The sequence below is a fragment of the Zophobas morio genome, unplaced genomic scaffold (assembly GCF_036711695.1).
Source record: "Zophobas morio isolate AGI-343-1 ecotype UQ-CSIRO unplaced genomic scaffold, CSIRO_AGI_Zmor_V1 ptg000012l, whole genome shotgun sequence".
NCBI lineage: Eukaryota > Metazoa > Arthropoda > Insecta > Coleoptera > Tenebrionidae > Zophobas > Zophobas morio.
The window spans coordinates 322250-342750 of NW_026972117.1; the positions used below are offsets into that span (position 1 = coordinate 322250).

Consider the following 20501-nt stretch of genomic DNA (forward strand, 5'->3'; position numbering starts at 1 on the left):
TGCTTTATTTTCATATTTTCATTCTAACCTTCACACAGTTCCAAGTAAACCTGCAGCGCAGCATGTACGTCTTTGGTGTTCAAATTTCCGATTTTTAGAAACTCTGAAACCTACGATTCATCGTAACAGATTCTTTTCTACAAGCAGCGTTAAAATTACCAATTTTTCGTTTAGAGCCATAACCTTACTTTCGCTGCTCCGCTAACTTCTACAAGCGACCGAAAGATAGCGCTTCTGTGATTAGAGGCACCTCGATAAAACGATTTCTTCTTTGTCGACAATTCAAAAAAAATTTGCGAGACAAATTTTGCCCAACGTTATTCGACTTCGTCAATGATGGGTCCACCAGTTCCTCCCCCACGATCGTTAACCGACGGAAACTGCCTTCCATTTGTTCGCCCCGCCGAAGCATATAAGTTCGTAATAATAGATTTGAGTTTGTTCTCTGCTTCTTCTTTCTTGCGCACGTACTGTTCTTCTGTAGCTTTCGGATTCTGATTTAGCCACTCCGTACTTTCCTCATACGTGTTCCTGATGACAGCTGCATCCGAGGCGGACAATTCACGCATAATTATATTATCCTCCAACTATATTATGTAAAAGAAACAAAAATAATGGGCCAACTAGGATTATCATATAAATGTAGATGATTACCATATTCTTCATCTGGTATACGTAAGATTCCAAATCGTTCCTTGCCGCCATTGTTGCTTTAATTTCTTCGTCTTGTTCTTTGAACTTTGCGGCATCAGCCATCATTTCGTCGATTTGCTTTTTCGTCAATCTTCCTTTGTCATTCGTTATGGTTACGTGGTTCTTTTTGCCACTGGCGTGCTCAGATGCAGTTACGTTGAGAATACCATTAGCGTCGATATCAAAAGTTACATCGATCTAAATATGATATATGAATAACTTTAAATAACATGAGTTAGAATTATTGTTGAACGTTCTGCCTTACTTGTGGTACACCTCTCGGTGCCGGCGGAAAGCCTCTTAGCTCAAATCTTCCTAATAAGTTATTGTCGCGCGTCATCGATCTTTCACCTTCGTACACTTGAATTATAACGCCCGGTTGGTTATCAGCGAAAGTCGTAAACGTCTGCAAAGTTCTGTTATTATTAAGAGACCGCAAGATGTTTCTTTTTTGAGTGTCATGTTCAGGTACAGGTTCGTCCGAGTCAGTTTCGAATTCTCGAAGTTAAAAATGTTAGCTCTGGTGGTAAGTTAAACATTTTTAGCACGGAACAACAGAGTAAAACCGGGCGATAAATTTGTGAGGAAGCTAATCAACCGCAACTGTATTTAAACAAAAACTAAGGACAATCACAAAATTAACGTTAATTCTACTAACCTACAGTGGCTTATTATTACACTTTGGTATATCCAAACTGACTTTAAAATGGTTACTTTCAAAAATATGTAGTTATTGCTAATATCTTCTTAAACGTCGAAAATAAACAACAAATTTATACTTGACAAATGATTTCTGTAAGTTTGCACCAAGCCTTGTTCGTACTTCTATTAAAACTCGTTGTACGTTTGCACTGATACCGATGAGGCAACGAAAGCGGCTAAGTTTGAAGAAAAATAGTATAATTATCCAAGTCGGAGAAATAATAGTAACCTAATTCGCGGTCTTTTGATATGCACGTGTGCCATCTATTCAGGTTCAGTCTTTAAATTATTAATAACCAAGATATCGAAATTTGGTGGATGTGCTGCTCCATTATCCATTAGACAATTCATGATGAAATGTATCGTACCTGCGAGTGTTTGGTAGGTATTGTGGTGTTTCTCCGTATTATTACGGCCATGACACCTCCAGCAGTTTCGATTCCCAACGACAGCGGGGTCACGTCTATGAGGAGAACGTCGCGGACCGTTTCCGACTGGTCCCCGGCCAAGACGGCCGCCTGAACTGCGGCTCCATATGCCACAGCCTCGTCTGGATTGATCGATTTGTTTAGTTCTTTCCCTCTGAACATGTGCTGAAGCAGGGACTGGATTTTGGGAATTCGCGTCGAACCACCAACCAACACTACGTCCTTGATCTATAACAACACGGGACCTCTGTTTAAAAATCAAGTTGTCAAAACTACGCAGACCTCGTGTGTTTGCAAATTCGAATCCCTCAGAGCCTTTTCTACGGGTTCCAAAGTTCGTCTGAATATGTCGTTGTTTATTTCTTCAAATTTTGCTCTTGTCATGAAAGTATAGAAATCGATGCCGTTAGCTAAAGAATCGATTTCGATGCTCGCTTGTGCGGCCGAAGATAACACTCTTTTGGCTCTTTCGCATGCTGTCTGGAGCCGTCTTAAGGCTCTTTTGTTAGTCGCGATGTCGATTTTATTTTTCCTTTTGAATTCTTGGGATAGAGCTTGGACCATGCGATAGTCGATGTCTTCCCCACCGAGGTGGGTGTCACCGGCGGTCGATTTTACGTGGAAGACACCGTCCTCTAGGTTCAAGATGGATACGTCGAAGGTACCGCCGCCCATGTCGTAAATCAGTACGTTGTGGCTACCCTGGAATACCAAATGGCATAGTACTTATATTGTTTTCGATTGTTGAAACCGCGGATGGGGCGTCACAAATCCTTTAAACTTCTAACGTCAAAGTGCCAAGAAAGCAGAGACTACATCAAAATTTTAAAAATAACCGAAGAATGGCGTCTAAAAATCTCAAAAAACTCATCTTCTAATTTTAAAAATTGGTCGAAGGTTATTTCGATAGAACTTCCGTCGCCCCTGAAGTGCAGCCCAACGCCTCTTCCAAAACTCATTAAAATTGTTTGCGATTTTTGTTTTATTCTGATAACCTACATAAAGTAAAAACCGGTGGCGTAAATAACACTCCCGCAACTTTTTTGACTTGAGAAAAAGTGAAAGTGCAAAATATTGTTATATATATATTTTTTTTTTAACAATCTGGATGTCAACACGGATTCATACATCACAAGTGCAGGAGTATCTAATTTAAAAAAAAAATGAAAAAAAAAAATGTAAATTTTGGAGACGACGTCATCCCATTCGTAAGTAATTGTAAGTGTCGGATGTTCAAGTCTGTTTGGACTCGTACTTTCAAATCGATTTAAAAAACTTCAAGAAAAAAATTAAACAACTCTCCCATCATTGTGTACATTATAATTTCGGCGAACTTTCTCTTCTACGAGTAGCCGTTTCAAATAACTTCGAATTACGAGTACATCTCGTAACTGGCTGGGTTCTCTGCCTCTTCCTCACCTGCTTGTCCAGACCGTACGCCAGCGCCGCCGCCGTCGGCTCGTTGATGATCCTCAGCACGTCCAAGCCGGCGATCGTTCCCGCGTCTTTGGTCGCCTGCCTCTGCGAGTCGTTGAAGTACGCCGGCACCGTTATCACCGCCTGCGTGACGTGCGTCCCCAGGAAACTTTCGGCGGTCTCCTTCATCTTGCTCAGCACCATCGACGATATCTCCTCCGGAAAGAAGGTCTTCGTCTCGCCCTTGTAGGACACCTGTATCTTGGGCTTCCCGTTGTCGTTAATCACTTCGAAGGGCCACAGTTTCATGTCGTTCTGGACGGTCGGGTCGTGGAATTTTCGTCCTATTAATCTTTTCGCATCTGACACGCAAAATGCATTAATGTTTGAATACATTAATTATGAAAGTTTTGCGGGCAAAACGTCTCGATAGCGAATAATTTATTGTGCTTGTTGGTTTGGTTTACGGGGCTGCGTTGTGTTACGGGGATGTGGCGGTTGGTGATTCGGTGCATTATAAACCAGGCTTTATCTTAACGGGGAAGAAGGCGAGGATAATGTGGAGCTTTTTTCTGTTAGTAATATTGAGCATTTTTCGTTACTTCACGGTATCTTGATGGTGATCGGTGGCTGAAGAATTTTCGTGTAATAACAAAAATAGGTATATTGTTTCGATCATACTTTAAGACCAGATGACATGATACTAAACTAAAATTAATTATCGGAAACAAAAAAATCATGGAAAAATAAGGTTTCATGAACGATTTACCATGCTTTCGATAGCCTTAGTGAGATTTCGAACTATTCGGTTTTTCACTTCTAAAGTTTAAATTGTAAAAAGTTGTTACAGAATTTTGCAGGAGTATGTTATTTTATAAAATTTAAATAATATTTACTACTGTAAAATTTGGAGATGACGTCAGCCAATTGTCGGTGGGGATGATCTAACACATTCTGGTTAGCGTAACAATCGAACCAGTAGTTTCGGAAGTTAAGTGGATACACTCACGGTAGATGGCAGAGAGACAGACAGAAACAGGGACCTATTTTTTCGTACTCTAGGCATCACGAAAGATCGAGAAAACATCAAAGTAGCCAGTCGCCCGGTGGACCCTTTTACAATACTTCCTTAGCTTACGCTCGAGATGTAGAACATATTTCACTCGTACTTATTAATTAGGTGTTTTGTAAAAAATAAATGAGGCATAATTTGATTATCACGTTTTAATATCAACCCATCAACCTGCATCGCTAACAAAGTCGACCTTTTCTGTAAGCGAAACCCCCAATTTTGGCTTACTCTGGCGTGGTGCCGCGTTCTTCAATAAAACACTGAAAAAGAAACGGTTGCCTCTACCTTGTCATTACCTCTACAACCTACTATCATGCTGTGGTACCAGTAATGACAATCTTCCTCTTTATGTGCAATTAAAATTCCTGTTCGCCAGAGGGTTGGAACTTTTTGTGATTATGTCCCTAATGTAAAAATGTAATTTATAAGTCAACAAATCGTACTCACGCAACATGGGTCGCCACATCAACAAAGAGGTGCGCGACGTATTTAGGTAACAACAAAAAAGAAAATAAAAAATATCTGCCAAACAAACTTCTCTTCGAATTAATACTTAAAACAGCTCGTCGTTTAGCATCTTGGTATGTAAATTCCCGTGGTCTGACTCACTTAAAAGCAAATTATCTGTCGTTCGATACTTATTCCCGATTTCGAATATGCAACCTGGCTAGTCTAAACTTAAATTACTAACGCAGAGTTTAATTATAATATGAACCGCAGAGAAAATGCCCGTTTTGTGGAATTACTTTAGCATAAATCTGTTCGTCGGCCACTTAATTAACTTATTAAATTGTTCAAAACTAATCAGCGGCCATAATGTCTGTTAATAACCGCTTCATGAACAATGCAAGGTGGGTATTGCGAGCTCAAAATTATTTCAACGTTAGGTGTACATTTTTTCAAAAAATATTTTTAGTCGTGCCTTTGTCTTTCGTTAAACACAAGCAAATCTGCGTTATTTTTAGCAAAATTACGATTCGTTCATAAATCGCACGTGCGTCTGCAAGCTTTCTTGCAAATTCTTTGGCCTTTCCAGCAACGGTCTAGGTCAAAGTTTCCAGAACACATACCGTAAACAGTGTTTTCGGGGTTGATCCCCATCTGCCCCTTCGCAGGGTCGCCCACGAGCCTCTCGACCTCCGTGAACGCCACGACGCTCGGCGTCGTCCGATTCCCCTGGTCATTAGCGATGATATTAACACTTCCATTAGTGAAAACACCGACACACGAATATGTGGTGCCTAGATCTATGCCAATAGGTTGCGAAACCACGCTACTGGCCATTCTGGTGGAACTTAACAACTTAAAATGACATGAACACAGCAAATTTTGACTTGACGTGAAAGCTGTGACACATGACAAATGTGACAAAGCGAAAAGTTTCACTTCCAAGAGGGACAGACCCCTGCTTTTCTCAGTACTGCAGTGTAAAACGTAAATTTTGCTTCATTCAGAGCGAAGCTCTGCACCCCGAATAACATCAAAATAATGCCAGAATAAGTGGAGGAGTGGTGAAAGGTACAGGAACCGACTCCGTAGATGCGTGTGGACTCGATTTTTCGTCGTAAAAGTAAATATGATTGATTGCTTAACTATAAAACATTATCGTACGGTGTTTTCTAACAGTTTCTCGTTATGAAGTTTGTCTTTCATTTCTTTTTGATAAAATTTCTGTTAAAAGAAATATATACCTGTTGTTATTTTTTCTTATTTAGCCTACTTAGGACGTCCAGTAAGATATACTGGAAAACCTACATGTTCGTTTTCTGACGTAAGCTAAGAAGAGCTAAAAAATTGGTCAAAGGTTATTTCTAGAGAACTCCCCTCGCCCCTGAAGTGCAAACCAACAAATCCCGCTTCATTTAAAAATGATTAAAACCGTTTGCAATTTTTGTTTTATTCTGATAACCCGTACGAAATAAATACCAGTGACGTAAATAACACCCCCGCAGCTTTTTCGACTTGAATTTTTCAACTTTCCTTTTTTTTTGTTTCTTCGGTTTTTTGGAATTTTTCAATTCATTCCAATTTTTATAGCTTTAAGTTTTTTGATTTTTAGTTTTTCAGTGTTTCAATTGTTCGTTTCTTCAGTTCTTCGATTTTCCAATTTTTCGTTTTTTCAGAATATGAAAATTAAAAACATAAAAATCAAAAATTGAGAAAACGAAAAAAATTAAAAAATTAAAAATTGAGAAACTGGAAAATTGAAAAATGAAAAATTGTAATATAAAATTTTTCGGAAAATGGAATGAGTTGTTCTTGTTTTAATGAATAAAATAATTTGCCTCATTCATTAATCTTTTTGAGTTACACTATATAAATAATTCCAAAAACTATGAGTGCATTGATAAACCACAAGTATTGAGTCACAATATGTATTTTACATATTTCAGAGAGGATTTATTGGGCCAAATTTTGACATGACATCATCAATTTTTTAGAGGGGATAAACGAATAAATTTTGATTAACGATTTACCACGATTACGATAACTTTAAAACGTCTGCAAGCTTTCAGGGCGTTCGGTTTTGCAGTTTCAAAGTTAAATTACAAAATGTTGTTATACAATTTTTTCCAAAATCTGGATGTCCAGAGTGAAAACTCAACACATCACAAGTGGAGAAGTATCCTATTTTATAAAATTAAAAAATATATTCTTGTAAATTTTGGAGATGAATTTGAAAATATGCGCCAGAAATATGATAGTGAAGAGTTCAAATTTAATTTTGTTGTCGGTTATTGCAGACGAACTTTTTTAATTTTTACTATCGACTCACCTACATATTTTCGCTTGGACGCTTCGACATCACCGTCACTTATTAAGAAGGACATTGTGGAAATCGGCGCCTATGAATACTGGAACAAGTGGTGCAGAGCTGGAAATCGTAATTCTTTGGCGAAGGGAAAAGATGGAATAATCCACGACGTGCAATTAAACGCTGAAACCGTCATTACACCACCATTACGAATTAAAATGTGATACATCTGGGCAAAAATATGTTGAGAATTCCGTTAGTAATTTAATTGTGAATGGGCTGTGGCCGAAAATATATTTGGAAATTATACTTATAGCGGACGAAACGGGAGAAGTTTCCGTGCGAGTTTGTTAGTGAGAGGAAAAAAGTTGGTTCGCACATCCCACAGACGACAGGAGAATACAAAGTAAAAACAAAACATCCTCTGCATAAGTTGCGCGACATTGTATCCTCCTTATCTCGGCCGACTATAATCTCAAGTTCTGTGAATTTTAAAGTCATAAACATATTTTAATGCATATAAAACTCCGTGTTTCTGCATGACCGTGGTCGGTTACAACAATAAAATCGTAAATACGTGTGTGGCGAAAGATATCATCAACATTCTTGAGCTGCGGTGCATCCTCGATAACTTGGCGGATGATGAAATTTTGGGTTCTGAGTTGAACAATTAGTTTCAGTCAATGCGGAAGTTTAGGAGTCAGCAGTTTTTTGCAATAATATTAATAGTCTTTTGACGTCACGTAATCTGTTTTTTGGGATTGTTTTCACTAATTTTGACCAGTGTTACAAATCTAATGATAATCTTACGGCGCGCTTTAACAGTATCTTTTCTAACAATAAACTCACCAGAAATACCGATGGAACTGGAAATACTGAAGGAACTTAAAAATAAATACTTACTTCTAAGGAATGTGGAAACTACGTTTTTGGCAACAAAATTTGTCAACTCCATTAAAAAAATCTTCGCAACTTTGTGGCAAGAAACGGAAAAGTGTTCCGCGTCCAATATGTTTAAACACATTATTTTTATCTAAGCAGAACGTTATCTCATTTGAGCCGGTTAAATAACTGAAACTCTATTACAGAGTCGTATCACTTTGCATACATTTGTAATACCGTCGTTCATAATGGCTCGTGTGCGTGTTGCGTTGTCCTCTTTAGGCGAATAGTGATGAAAATTGAACACAAGAGTCTACAAGCGGATAAGATAAAAACTAGCAAAAAGATTCAGCGGCATAGGACTCTTCAGTTTATTAAACTATAAACAGACGATACCTAATATTTAGTTTCGGTGTGGTTTTCTTTCTTTTTACTTCCCGAGCGTAAGCGAAGGAAGTATTGTAATCGAGTCCATAGGACGAATGGCCACTTTTATGTTTTCTCGACGTTTAATGATCCCTATAGTACAAAAAAAAGTAGTCTCCCGTTTCCATCCGTCTGTCTGCCGTCTGTCTGGATTTTTATTAGACAGCTAATTTCCGAAACCGCTGGATCGATGGTTGTCAAATTTCGTACGTGTATTAGGAGTATCATCTAGATGGTAAAACGCTAACCAAAATTTTGATAATCACCTTTTTTTTTTAAAGAATTCTAAACTGTGCAACAAAACTTTTCACGGATTTTTTTAGCAACTACTAAGACAATCGCCTTGAAATTTAGCACGTGTTTTGAGGTATAATAAAAATATGCTGAGTGAATCCTATTTAAAATATTAACTTCACCTGCGAGGGAAGTTCTGTGCGAATAACTTCAGACAAATTTTTTTATATTTTGATCAAGCGAATTCTAGTTCTACATTAATGAATTTGAACTAACTTTTGAATGAAGTCTGTCGGTGGTAATAAAATCAACAAGGTTTTATGGGCTGCCATTGAGCACTAAAATGTAATTATTTATCATGTTGTAGTCTTCGTCGTACTGTTTATTGACTTTTGCCAACCATAATACCAATTCCGCTCACGAAACTTTGATCTTTGCTCTTCTACGAACTGTAAATTTCGACTTGAACTTGCGAGTAACTTATGTTTGCGAGTCGCAAATATTGAATTTAAAATTAATAAATAAGTGAACTAACAATTTGTACTGTTATAAAACTCCGTAACTGTTCAAACTTATGCAACCAACAATACCTTGCATTGATATATTTTACAGCCAAGCTTCTGTTTTCTGTTGTTGCTGTCGTCTAAAAAGCTACACGCTGACTAAGCCTAGCACTTTTCGGAACAATAAAAAACATAATAACGTTTAGGAGTGATTTTCGTCTATCAAAAGGCTGGCGCATCGTTCAGCAGAGCGCCCGTAGAAAATTTAAATATTTTAAATAAATACTCCGTGTCTAAATTAGACGCCCCAGAAGCGAAAATAAAAACGTTCGACTTTTGCATGATTTATTCATAAAATAAATAAGAAATTCTTTTTAGCGCTTTACAATCCGGTGAATAAACAAGCATGTGAAGCGTGTCTTATACAAACAAAATCAGCATCGGCAAAGAGTATTTCGGAAAACCAGTTTCGTGATTCGAACGAGAGAAATCGCTTTCTGAAAAATTCATTCCGCTCGAGCCCAGCCCTCCTCCTAATTGCTTGCCGGTATTGAATTTTATAAATGGCTACTACGAAGAAAAATTATAAAAACCATCGTGTTGAGACGCTATTAAGGAAACATCAGTCGGCAGAGACGTCTTTGTCGGGAAAAATCGTCTTATTTTTGGAGCGGGTTCCAATTGCGACGAAAACAATGGTATAATTAAGGGGTTGAATTTAAATTTTAATTTCATCAAACGCGTTTATAAATCATAAAAGCCGAACTTAAACTTTTAAATTGAAGGGGAGACTTTAAAACCGCGGTAATCAGCAGAGGCACAACTGAGTTCGCATAGTCGACTGAATCCAAGTTCTTTTTGAATCGGTGATTGCAGATTGACTTTCGCGATGTTTACTGCATCCAGGCGATAATGCTTTATTACTGTGCCAGTTTTTACGGCTATCTGCAAGTCTATCGACGATGTGGTACATCGTGAATATTTTGTTAACGTACTCGTGGAGCCGTTCATGTGTGGTCTCCGATAAATTCGTACACTACACCATACAACAGATACCTAATTAAACTAAAACGCGAAAACAGTTGTAAGTACAATATAAAAATATCCACTCCATACAGTAGGTACGTGATTCGTAAATTATTATCCACAGTTTGAAGAACCGAAACTGCTTGCAGAGAAAGTGCTGCACGACGCTCAAATAATTTACAATCCGTAGTCTCAATAAAGTGCTCTTAACAGACGCAGAACCTTAAAAATATAAAATTACATCGAATACTATTACCGAAGATGACTTTCCCAATAAAAAGTAACAACTTTCAACATTGGACGGACGAATTTGGACTTTTCCTCTGCGGCAATATTAAAAAAGTATCTGGTTTCTCGTTTTACGTTACCTAAATGGTATCCGTTATTTGTATTTTTTATTGTATGTACATAAATTTTAAAATGACGTCGGGTGGCTCAGAAGCCCTAAACCTTCTCCAGTTACGTGGAATGAGCTTGTTTCCGCTGTAATCGTCGTAATGGTGAAACGCAGGGCTGCTTGTGTTATTAAGTAATTTACCCTCCGCTTTTGGATCACCATTAAATTAATAAATAAAACAAAGTAATAAATTGGTACGGTTTCGGGTTGCTTTTGAGTCACTTTGCTTTAACCGCTCGTGCAAAGGTTCTTCAGGTCGGAGGGTGATCCCGCACCAGACGTTTAAAACTCCGCGACTAATTTTCTAACTCAAGTGGAACTTGCTACAGCTGCATTAAAATAACAGATAATGTTTAACAATACCGTAGAACTGGATTTCTGTCTTACCAATTAGTCAGTGGAAAAGCCCCGTGAGTGTACCCTCAAAAACGAAGGGGCTATAATTACCTTATTGATTTATTTCTGCCTAAATATTCCATAAAAAATTCAGGAATGCACTTTCACAAAAACGCTGCAATGGTCAAATTATTGTTCAAAAACAACCGTGATGATTTTCAGGCGATCCAATCTTTGATTATTTGCTTAATAAATGTAAGAACATTTCATTTTCGACGAGAATTAGCGTCGTCCGCTATCAAAACAATCGATTTCTGAAGAAGCCCATGTATGAATCTTATACAAATTAACACAAAGCTTATGTCATTCAGTGTCTATTCGTGTTAACATTCGATTTTTATTTATTAAAACTTCATATTTTTTAGAGCTGCAATTCTCTGTTCTTCTGTTCTTTGTCACGTAATATTTTAAAAACTGTTAACTTAACAATCTAACCTTTGTTGTACTAGTGTCTTTAAATTTCTTAAAAAAAAATAATGTAGCAGGTCTATTTCGTGTGAATCTATAAAAATCGATATTTCTTGGAAAAAACTGCTTGCCCAGTTTCTTGGAAATAGGATGGGACGAATGAGCGAATCGGGAGGGGGTGTAACACATCGAAATTAGTAGATATTTACGAGTTCGCGAAACCGGGGTATGTCTTCGATTGTTAATTTGTGAACATTGAGTGATTACTGAGAAAAACTATTTTGGTTTTTGGTGGATAAAGTGGAGGTGATGTTAGACTGCCTGTATTTGTTTTATTAGGTACGATTTCTCTAACATTACTTACATCGAATATAGGCATTTAAAAAGGGAAAATTCAGTTGATTTCACTATGTTCGGAATGGGACAAAATGATTAATTTTCTTTGTTTTTAGGTTGCTTTTGTAGTCCCTATTATGGAATTTCAGTGTATAAAATATACTTAATCGCACAAGTAATGACAAAAGGTAATCATGGGGGAGATTACTACATGGATGCTTGTATGTTATTAAGGTCAGCTGATTTGTAAGTTGTCTACCAACTTGAAGCAAAAATACATTATGTTCAAATGAACTAATGAAAGCATTTTATTTTTTAAGAGAAAATTAATGACCCCGTATACGTGTTTAATTTATATAAATTGACACCGCAGAGTTAAAACGCCATCCGTGCGTCCCTGGGTCGACGCACTCCTTTTTGGTAGACGGGACGTCGAGAGAAAGTGATGGTCACGAAATTCGTAGATTCTAAAGCATTGTAATTTGATCTCAATTTGAAAGACATTTTGTGTTAAAAATTTAAAGTCAAAAACTGAATTTTGTATTGGTTTTCTCGTCGCAGTCCCGATTCAAGCGAGAAACTTGTGTTTTCGCATCCTCCGACCTTTGGAACCGCGGACGTTTCGTCAGAATGCCGCTGTCGCAGTCGCGGCCCTCCGTTGTCGCTCCCTGGGTCCGGCTGGTCTCAAACGCCAAAAGAAATCGTCAAAACATTCGTATTTTTTCGACGAGCGTTCCGTCCCAGCCGTCCGTCCGTCCGACTTGTCCCTCTCGCCTCCTCCGCCGCCGCCAGCGCTCCCCAGCCGTGCCGCTGTTCCGCTGTCCGACGCACCGCCGCCGCGCACGCGATCGAAGTCGGCATCGTGTCGGTGGCGCCTCCACGGTGGCTTCCCGAAGCGCTTCGTGCACAACGCGAGTCGTGTCGGCGACGCAGCACTCAGTCGTGCCGCGAGCACTTGCGAGAGTTCTTCTCTGCTGCTCCGCCGTTCCATCGTCGGACATCATCACCAGCAAACAGCAGGCAAAAGGTCGCGTTCGCAGCCGCCACCAGCGGACGATCCCCTGCCGTCGGCCTGCACTCGACGGCGCGGATCTAGAACGCAGATCCAGTGAGCTGTGAGCGAATCTGAGGTTAGGATGGTTTGCCGGCTGAACCAGTAGTGTAGATGCAAAGCCGTCTCTGACTTGGATGTGTTTGTGTGTTTCTGTGTAACTGTGACCATGGATATACTACCGAGCGTCGGCATCTTCAGGGAGCTGCAGGACATCCACGACACCGGCTACTTCTCGGCGCAGCCGTCGCTGGACGACCACTGGCAACAGGTAATTCGAACACCCTGTATCTGCATGGGAGCACGTGTGAACGACGCTTTAACGCGAACTGTCACTGCCGATGCACGGCCTACTTGTTTATCCCGCCACACAAAGATGACACGGTACAGGTGTTACTATACGCAAAAAACATAAGGGGTAGCGGCGAGCGAGATGCGCGTAGCGGCGCCAGCGATAGAACGACAGAGACAGTAAACCGGAGAGAATAAAACAGGTGAATCGTGTAATACAAGGTCACAGGACGGGTATGCGTGTATGTGTGTGTTTGTGTGAATCAGGCCCAGCGGACCAGTTGTTCCGTGGTCGGGAATGCCGCGACTTGCAAACTGTAACAATGACCACTGCCAATAAAAGTTTATCTTATCAGATGCATATTTATTGTGTTTGTGGCGTGGAGTAGTAAAGAGTGAATTGCGTAGCGGCGAAAAGTTCACAGTTAGATCGGGTTACATAACGATTAAAAATAAACGAGAATGTTATGGTTTTTTTTTTGTCGGTTTGCTAATAATGAGTAAGGCACGTTTCTACGATATGCGAGCGGATTCGGTGCATTTCAAGTCGGCAGCCGGTATGTTTGTTTTCGGTGTTAAAATTCGGCCATTATTTAATTCGTAAAGCTTGTATTTTAAAATTATTGTATGAAGCCGACAAGCGACTATTGTCAAAAAGGCGCTCGTTTGTGTCTACGATAAAATTTCGACATTTGTTTGTAAACACGGCTAATTAAATACAGTCGGTGTTTGTTTTTTGTGTTTATTAAGAACATAAAATACTTCAACATCAGCTTTACCATGTTTTTGAAATTGTTATTCAGCAGAGACATGATTTTAGTCACCGGAATAGCGGCCACAATTTATAAACTTCCATTATTCCAGTGTTCAAACTTCCTGTCAAATGTGAGTCTTGAAAATATTGCTAGCTGCTCCATATAACATAACAGAACGGGCGTTCGTTCAATTGAAAAAGTCATCAAGTTGGCATTGTTTTCCGCGTTGTCATATGCCATCCATTACATTTTAGGTTTAAAGGTAGACATACTTCACTATGTTTATTAAAAATCAAGGCCAATTTGATGACTTTTTCAATTGAACGAATAAAATAAAATAAAATAAATAAATAAATAGAAACATATACATTACCTAATAATTTTTTTAATTACTGCTCACCTGGAGCTTTCTTTTTCAAGACTTCATCTGCGGCAAGTTTTATAGTTTGTACAATATTTAATAATTTATAAAATAATTAAAAAAAAAACGACATTTCGGGAAAACCAACTCTTTGTACAATTGGGACAGATCATAAAGGTTCAGTGAATTAAAAATGAAATTTTGGACATTCTTAACAAGTGTAATTAACTTTATCTACATATGTACATACATAGGTATATATATTTGTTCTTGAATTGTTTCTTCTATAACGGTAAAACCATCATTTCCCATTGCCACGATGTTGAAGTGTTATAATGTTGTGGTGTTAATTTTCAAAAAGTGTTTGATTTTCTATTTTGTAAAAGGCATTCTTGTCTATTCTGTTTCATTTCTGGAAATTATACTTTTAAAATGAAACATAAATAAAGAAAAACTACTCAAACTCCTCTTTTCTCTCTATGTGTTTTTGTCAAAAAAGCTGCCGTCATTTGGCAACTAACGTCCTTTGCCACCCAAGATATGCTGAATTTAAGGATGTGTTAGTAACATATGGATTATGTATTGGCTAGGGTTCTCGCCAGATAAGTTTGGAACGAAAATTTCCCAAAAACGAAAAAAGAAAATCGTGCCACCGGATTTATAAAAAAAAGACTGCATTAATTTACACTACGCAACAGAGGTGACTAAAGCTTGCATTAAAATTAATATTGAGGTTGTTACGACATTTTGAAGGTGATTCAGCTTTGCTGATTCACGGCGGCGTACAAGAAACTTTTCTCAGAAAGTTCGTAATGGACAGAACTGGGCTTGAATAAATGAAGTGAAAATAGACGAACAAAAGAAAGTTGAATCATTTGTACAGTGCTATTTATATGAACAGAAAATGTAACTCAAAACTTACACAGAACTTGGTTTAGTTTTACATTACGACAAAAAACATTTCTTTCGTTGTTATAGTTTCCAGGGTTTGCGGTTTTGCTACTTTTTGAGGATATGCATGTATAGTTGAACTTTAAAAAAGGTAGTTAAAATTTTCCGAATCATTAAGCCGTCAGATTAAAGACAGAAGGCAGTATTTATATCAGATTCCTGTGGAGCCGGTTTACGATTTTTAACTGGGTTTCGGAGTAAGCAGGCAGAACGAAAACGTTAGAAAATCGTTAAATACCCATTATAAGCAACTTACTGTCAGCAGTGAAGCATTGCACGTAGACGGTAAAAATTTTTTGTCCGTAAGTACATTGTCGTAGGTTTTTCATCGGCGCTAACATTATCTTATCATCAAAATTATTACTGCAGTCACTGATAATCAACATATTTATTTAACTGTTGCGTAATTCATTTATTGTTAATTAACTGCAATTAAAAGTTGCTTCAGCAAAATGAAAATTTCACGAATTTCGAGAAAACTCTTGAATCAATATACAATTCCATTCATGTGTTCACTATACTTACTTTATTAAGTATTGACGCATGAAGTAAGAATGTGACCAACTTCGTAAGACTGCCAAGGTTGCAAATTTAATTGGTGACACTCTGCTTACATAGTTATTTCTCTCTGTTACCAGAAGAGAATCGGTCAAATTGAGACAGCGCTATTGCGTGTGCTGCGAATTTCTAGTCAGAGCTGAGATCACTACCTCAAAACGGTGCTTTATGCTGCAATGATTACCACTTTTTCTTAATTTACAACATTCCGCTATATCCAATCGCGAAAACACTGACAATACCCAGAATCTTGTTCTTTTTCTTTATCAAGTTTAATCGGTACGAAAACATTAAACACCCGACTCGTATTTCAAAGCCGTTTGTTTATCGCAATTCAGTACGACCGTGTGGAGGTGGTGTTGGGAAATACGACACGATCCCAGTTCTTCATCAAATTTAACGTTTGCTCGCTTGTGTTTTCTTTTGTGTTCGTTTTACAAGCCGCGGAACGCACTACCTCTGCTTGCGTTTTCGGTGGCTTTAATCGATTTCTTAGTTTATTTAAAAGGTCAAAGTCCGAAAAAATGCGTCTAGACTCGCTGTAATTATTGTTTGTTATTCCGCTTTTTTCATCTGCTTAGTCATCAGATTTTGTGATGCGGGTGTGCAGAACACATCGCGGAATCAATCGTCTCGATTTCGATGCAACCTACTGCACACATTTTTAAATCGTTCGTTCTTTTTATCAAGTTCTGTGAACCGTGAAAGTTGGGTTTTATGCATTACCGATAACATTCATTTGACAAATTAATCATTACTCGTGTTTTTCCTGGTATCCTTATCAGTCGATTTTTTAAATTCGTTATCGACGAAATAAATTTATTGTTGTCGCATAATTGATATCAGAGTGCGACACGTTGAGGATTTTTGGCTTCCGAAACATCGATCGTGGCCCAGCTTGGCTCTGGGAAGGAATAAATACGTAATGATGGACGGAATTTTTTATAGGAATGCATAGTTAAAAATCGTTAACGTTGTCTATATTTAGTGCAAAGGCGAGTTAGCGCGACGAAAATAACAGCAATGTCAATCCTCAACGCGTTTTCTAGTAAGACAGTTTAGAGGGAGAAATCGAAGACGCTTTTGTGATAAGACTTGTCGCTCAGTTAATTACGGAATGGAAGGGTGTCGAAATTGGAACATTGAGTCTAAAATATTGTGTGCAAAAAAATCATATTTTTGATATGTGTTTGAGGTTCAGTCGTTAATTCTACAACTGCCACGACTGGTCTTTTTGCAAAAATTTGCATTCCATAATTAATTTTGAGCGGATAAATGAGTGATGACCGATTTGTTTAAAAGTCTACCACACCAAACAGGAATGGTGAGGCTCCAAGAAGGTGTGATAAATTATGTTGCATCGAGGGTCACACAAATTAAATCCATAAATAATAGAAGGTGTACTTTGACTTTTCGTTCAGCGAGGTTACGTAAGTTTTTCTATCGTGCAACTCCCACAAAAATTTGTACTTCCTTTTCGATAGAAATACGCGTAGTAACTGTGCTCACTTGTACGTATGTAGGTACGAAACTGTTTGTTTTAGAATACAGTGTTTGCTTGTACTGTTTGCGTTCTGAATTTTACGTTTTGTCACGTATTATGTTACATTGTTTAAAACCTATTCAGTAATTTTTCTGTGAGTGAGTAGGTAGTGTAGGCAAATTCAATCACGTTAACAACGCACATTTAAAATATATTATTTTTTTCTGTTCGAAATGCACGTATTTCCTGTTACTCATCTTGTGTGAGTGAGTCATTTGCAATGCAGATGTGGTTGCATTTAATGTCGTGTGTCTGTCTAATTATGTTTTTTTTTTTTGTTTATATCGTTCTCGACTCGAAGGCAGTTTCAATCCATCACCGTTTTTACTCAATTTTCAGTCATTATAAAGTCATGGTTCTGCATTGCGTCCTATTCTTTTTCTATTCCCACCAATTTTCTTATCCGTTTCGAGACATAAGAATCCGTAATTATGACGCGTTGTTTGTTTATGTTGACCTCCGAGATACGTTGTCGCGTAATACGACCCTTAACATACTTAGAGAAACTGATACCGAGATTACTGTAGGTAGGTAGATAACACATTTTTACCGAATGACGCGAACGCTAAATACAACCGAACAAATATTGACGTATCAGTCAATAGTGAGCTTTCTAAAAAAAATGTGCTTTTTTACACTGTGTACATTTTGATAACGCGACGATGTAAAAATAGTTGTCAGCGACCCGTAAAAGCTTTGTAAATTCCACTTGGGTTCACCGAAATATTTTTATTTTCAGATTTTTTCCTGCGACTTCGGGTTAGTGTTTTCAGTGAAAACATAGTCGTACCCCGGGCGCGTGTTTCCAGAAAAAGTTCGATTTCGTCGCGTCCATTTACAGCAAAAGTAAATTAAAAATTACCATAAACGCGTCCCGATTTTACTAATCTGCCACTTGACCCGTTAACATAAAGTTTAAGGTGAAGGTTAAAAATGCGATAATGTTTTTGTAAAATATGCACAAGTTATTGTTTCCGTTTACTGGCAAGCTCGCCGCTTAATTTAGGCCGGAAATGTTTCAATTAGTTATACGGCCAAGATTCTGAAATGATTTTAACTTCCGGCCGGAGGACTTAATTAACGGTGTGTTTGCAGCTTTTACCTAAAAATAATTCCACTCTGTGTCACAGGGCGATTTAAATTCGGGATCGTAAAATAGCGGTCGTTTGTTTCTAAACAACCGGTGGAATTTTCGAATTCTCGGGCGATGATGAGGTAAAAGCGACACTTTTAAAAAGTCATTTCGTCTGCATGCGGTGGCTTATATACACTGTGAAATTGGTAAAAACCGTAGCCACTTTCACTTCTTCAGTTTTATCTGACACTGATTTGTTCGAAACAGTTCGAGGATGCCCATAAATGGTTCGGATTCCAGACCATGAATTAGTGATGGCGCTGGTTCAATACAGCACGAGCCATCGCCGGAAGTGGTTATCGTCACTAATCAAAAAAGGGACATCCGCTCTTTTACCATCCAGAAGATAAAGCATTGACGAGCAAGGAATTCCAACCTATCAGTTTAAACAAGTTGACAAAATTCCATGGGCGTTCCATGTGTTGGAGCAATAAATATTTGCTTGGTTTGTTTATCATTGTGGAAAATTCTAAAATGGCAGCGTTTCGAAATTCGCAAGAATTAATTTCGGCAGGAATTTCTCGAAATTAATTTTTTTCTTTTTCGACTTGGTTGGGACACCGCGTATATACACTTGTTGCCTTCTTCAGCAGCAACTGGACCAAGCCCCATTGCAAATTAATTTCTTGGGCGTCCTTAATTTTGACAACTCGCCTTTGTGGGTTGCATCGTGGGCAAAAACGTGCTCATGAATGAAATAGAAAGTGACACATTCATCATTTTAGTGAGTTGTCGAGGTCGGTTATAACATAGGTATATACATAAATCAGTGTTCTGTCACATGTTGACATCCACTAATTAATTAACGATGTACAAGAATAGTCTGCCATCTTTGATTTCTATGATCTGCTGTTCCATTGAGCGTAACAAATTGTACAAAGAGAGTTCTAGATCGGAAGGAATGTGGCGTTCTTTTGTTAAAGTGCGTTCAGATAGATACCTTTTAGGGCCTGATTGAACTTTCAATTAGAAGATTTTAAATCTTTTCAAAACGTTTCCCTTTTATCACAAAAATCGTTACATTACCGGTGTGCGGTCAAAACAACAAAACTACCAATACAGCATCACTGGTTTTTGGACTAAAACATTCTCGGCATTGTTGTAACAAACTAATAATTTTCGCCATTTTAAATTTTAATAACAGAAGTCAGAAATGTTACAACTTGATAATATGATTTCTAAATACATATTATACAGCCTGATGTTATTGAAAGGTACGTACAAAATAAAATCGGCAATTGGTCTCGAAGTATGGGTGCTAAAAGTTAAAAAAAGTTCAGGTAAAAGTGTTCTCCTTTTAGAGATAAAAATTATTAAAGTTTATGTCCAAATTCGTTGTACGCCTATGATAAAAAGATCATCTTTCGTTTCCGTAGCAACATTTAGTCTTGACAAAAGTTTTATTGTTACAGTTGCTAGGATTTACTAAAATAAATTAATTTTACCTATTTATCGTTCAGTGGCGCCTAAAGAGCTTGGATAAGGGTTAATTTTCCCGTTATAATTTTGATAACATAAAATAAGTTTTTCCGACTTCTTAGACTTCGCGAAGAACTGTCCATTTTTTTGTACGCACCTTTCAATAACACCCTGTATAATAATAAATGTGGCAAATCAGCCTCATGTGAACGTCCGTCTCACGCACTGGCAAACAAACCGTTTTGTCATCGAATTAGTTTAACCAACGTGAAGAAAAAAAAATGTATTGCTCTTTTTTGTCTAAAAACATCCTGAACGGTTTACACAAATGGTGACAAAATACCGCAATTACCGCATCAGTCGACGCCAAAACATTAGACATCAAATAAGTAGATACCAAACAAATCATTTGATCTCGTAACGTATTTGAACATGGATCCATTTATCTTATCGATATTTTGTGATGACAGGATCATAAAGTATATGGATTTTTTCGAGTTCCTTTGATCCTAGACAGAAACATAAACATGTCTTAAAATTTTCGATAGCATTCCATAAGTCGGACTTTTAACCAAAAAAAAATCTTGTAGAATAAATTTGCTTCCGACGCGAAATGTGAAATGATTTAATTGTGGAATAATCTAGCGAACTGGATATTACGTACTTGCGTTATCTAAATGCAGTATCAAGTTGAAGCTTTTCCTTAAAAAAAATCGACATTTTTCCGCCAGGCCGAACATGCACTCCAAAGCAAGCAGTCAGC

The 20501-nt window shown here is 37.9% G+C and overlaps 2 protein-coding genes across 4 annotated transcripts in view; one reads left to right on the forward strand and one right to left on the reverse strand.

The window, feature by feature from the left end:
• Positions 1-28: 28 nt before the first annotated feature.
• LOC135127506 (heat shock 70 kDa protein cognate 4-like) lies at positions 29-5645 on the reverse strand. The gene is made up of 8 exons (XM_064053942.1): positions 5382-5645; positions 3243-3601; positions 2106-2525; positions 1764-2051; positions 959-1099; positions 655-891; positions 160-587; positions 29-110 (listed from the first exon to the last, which is right to left on the reverse strand). Exons 1-7 carry the CDS (start codon positions 5593-5595, stop codon positions 318-320), a joined length of 1929 nt encoding a protein of 642 aa, XP_063910012.1. The 5' UTR covers positions 5596-5645; the 3' UTR covers positions 29-110; positions 160-317.
• A 6964-nt stretch (positions 5646-12609) lies between these two features.
• Positions 12610-20501, forward strand: part of LOC135127503 (Krueppel-like factor 6) — a 192083-nt gene continuing 184191 nt past the window's right edge. Inside the window, exon 1 of one of the 3 annotated variants that reach the window (XM_064053928.1) lies at positions 12610-12996. In XM_064053928.1, the coding sequence (XP_063909998.1) occupies positions 12895-12996 (102 nt within the window). In that variant the 5' untranslated portion in view covers positions 12610-12894. The remainder of the gene's footprint in view (positions 12997-20501) is intronic. The other 2 variants (XM_064053931.1, XM_064053933.1) reach the window with 2 other exon arrangements.

Excerpts from the sequence above, each read along its gene's own strand:
- LOC135127506 (XM_064053942.1), bottom strand. The coding sequence starts at position 5,595 with ATGGCCAGTAGCGTGGTTTCGCAACCTATTGGCATAGATCTAGGCACC. Across the intron at positions 1,100-1,763 it reads TACCTACCAAACACTCGCAG|ACGTTTACGACTTTCGCTGA; the intron begins GTACGATACATT and ends AGAACTTTGCAG. Across the intron at positions 588-654 it reads TATACCAGATGAAGAATATG|TTGGAGGATAATATAATTAT; the intron begins GTAATCATCTAC and ends TACATAATATAG.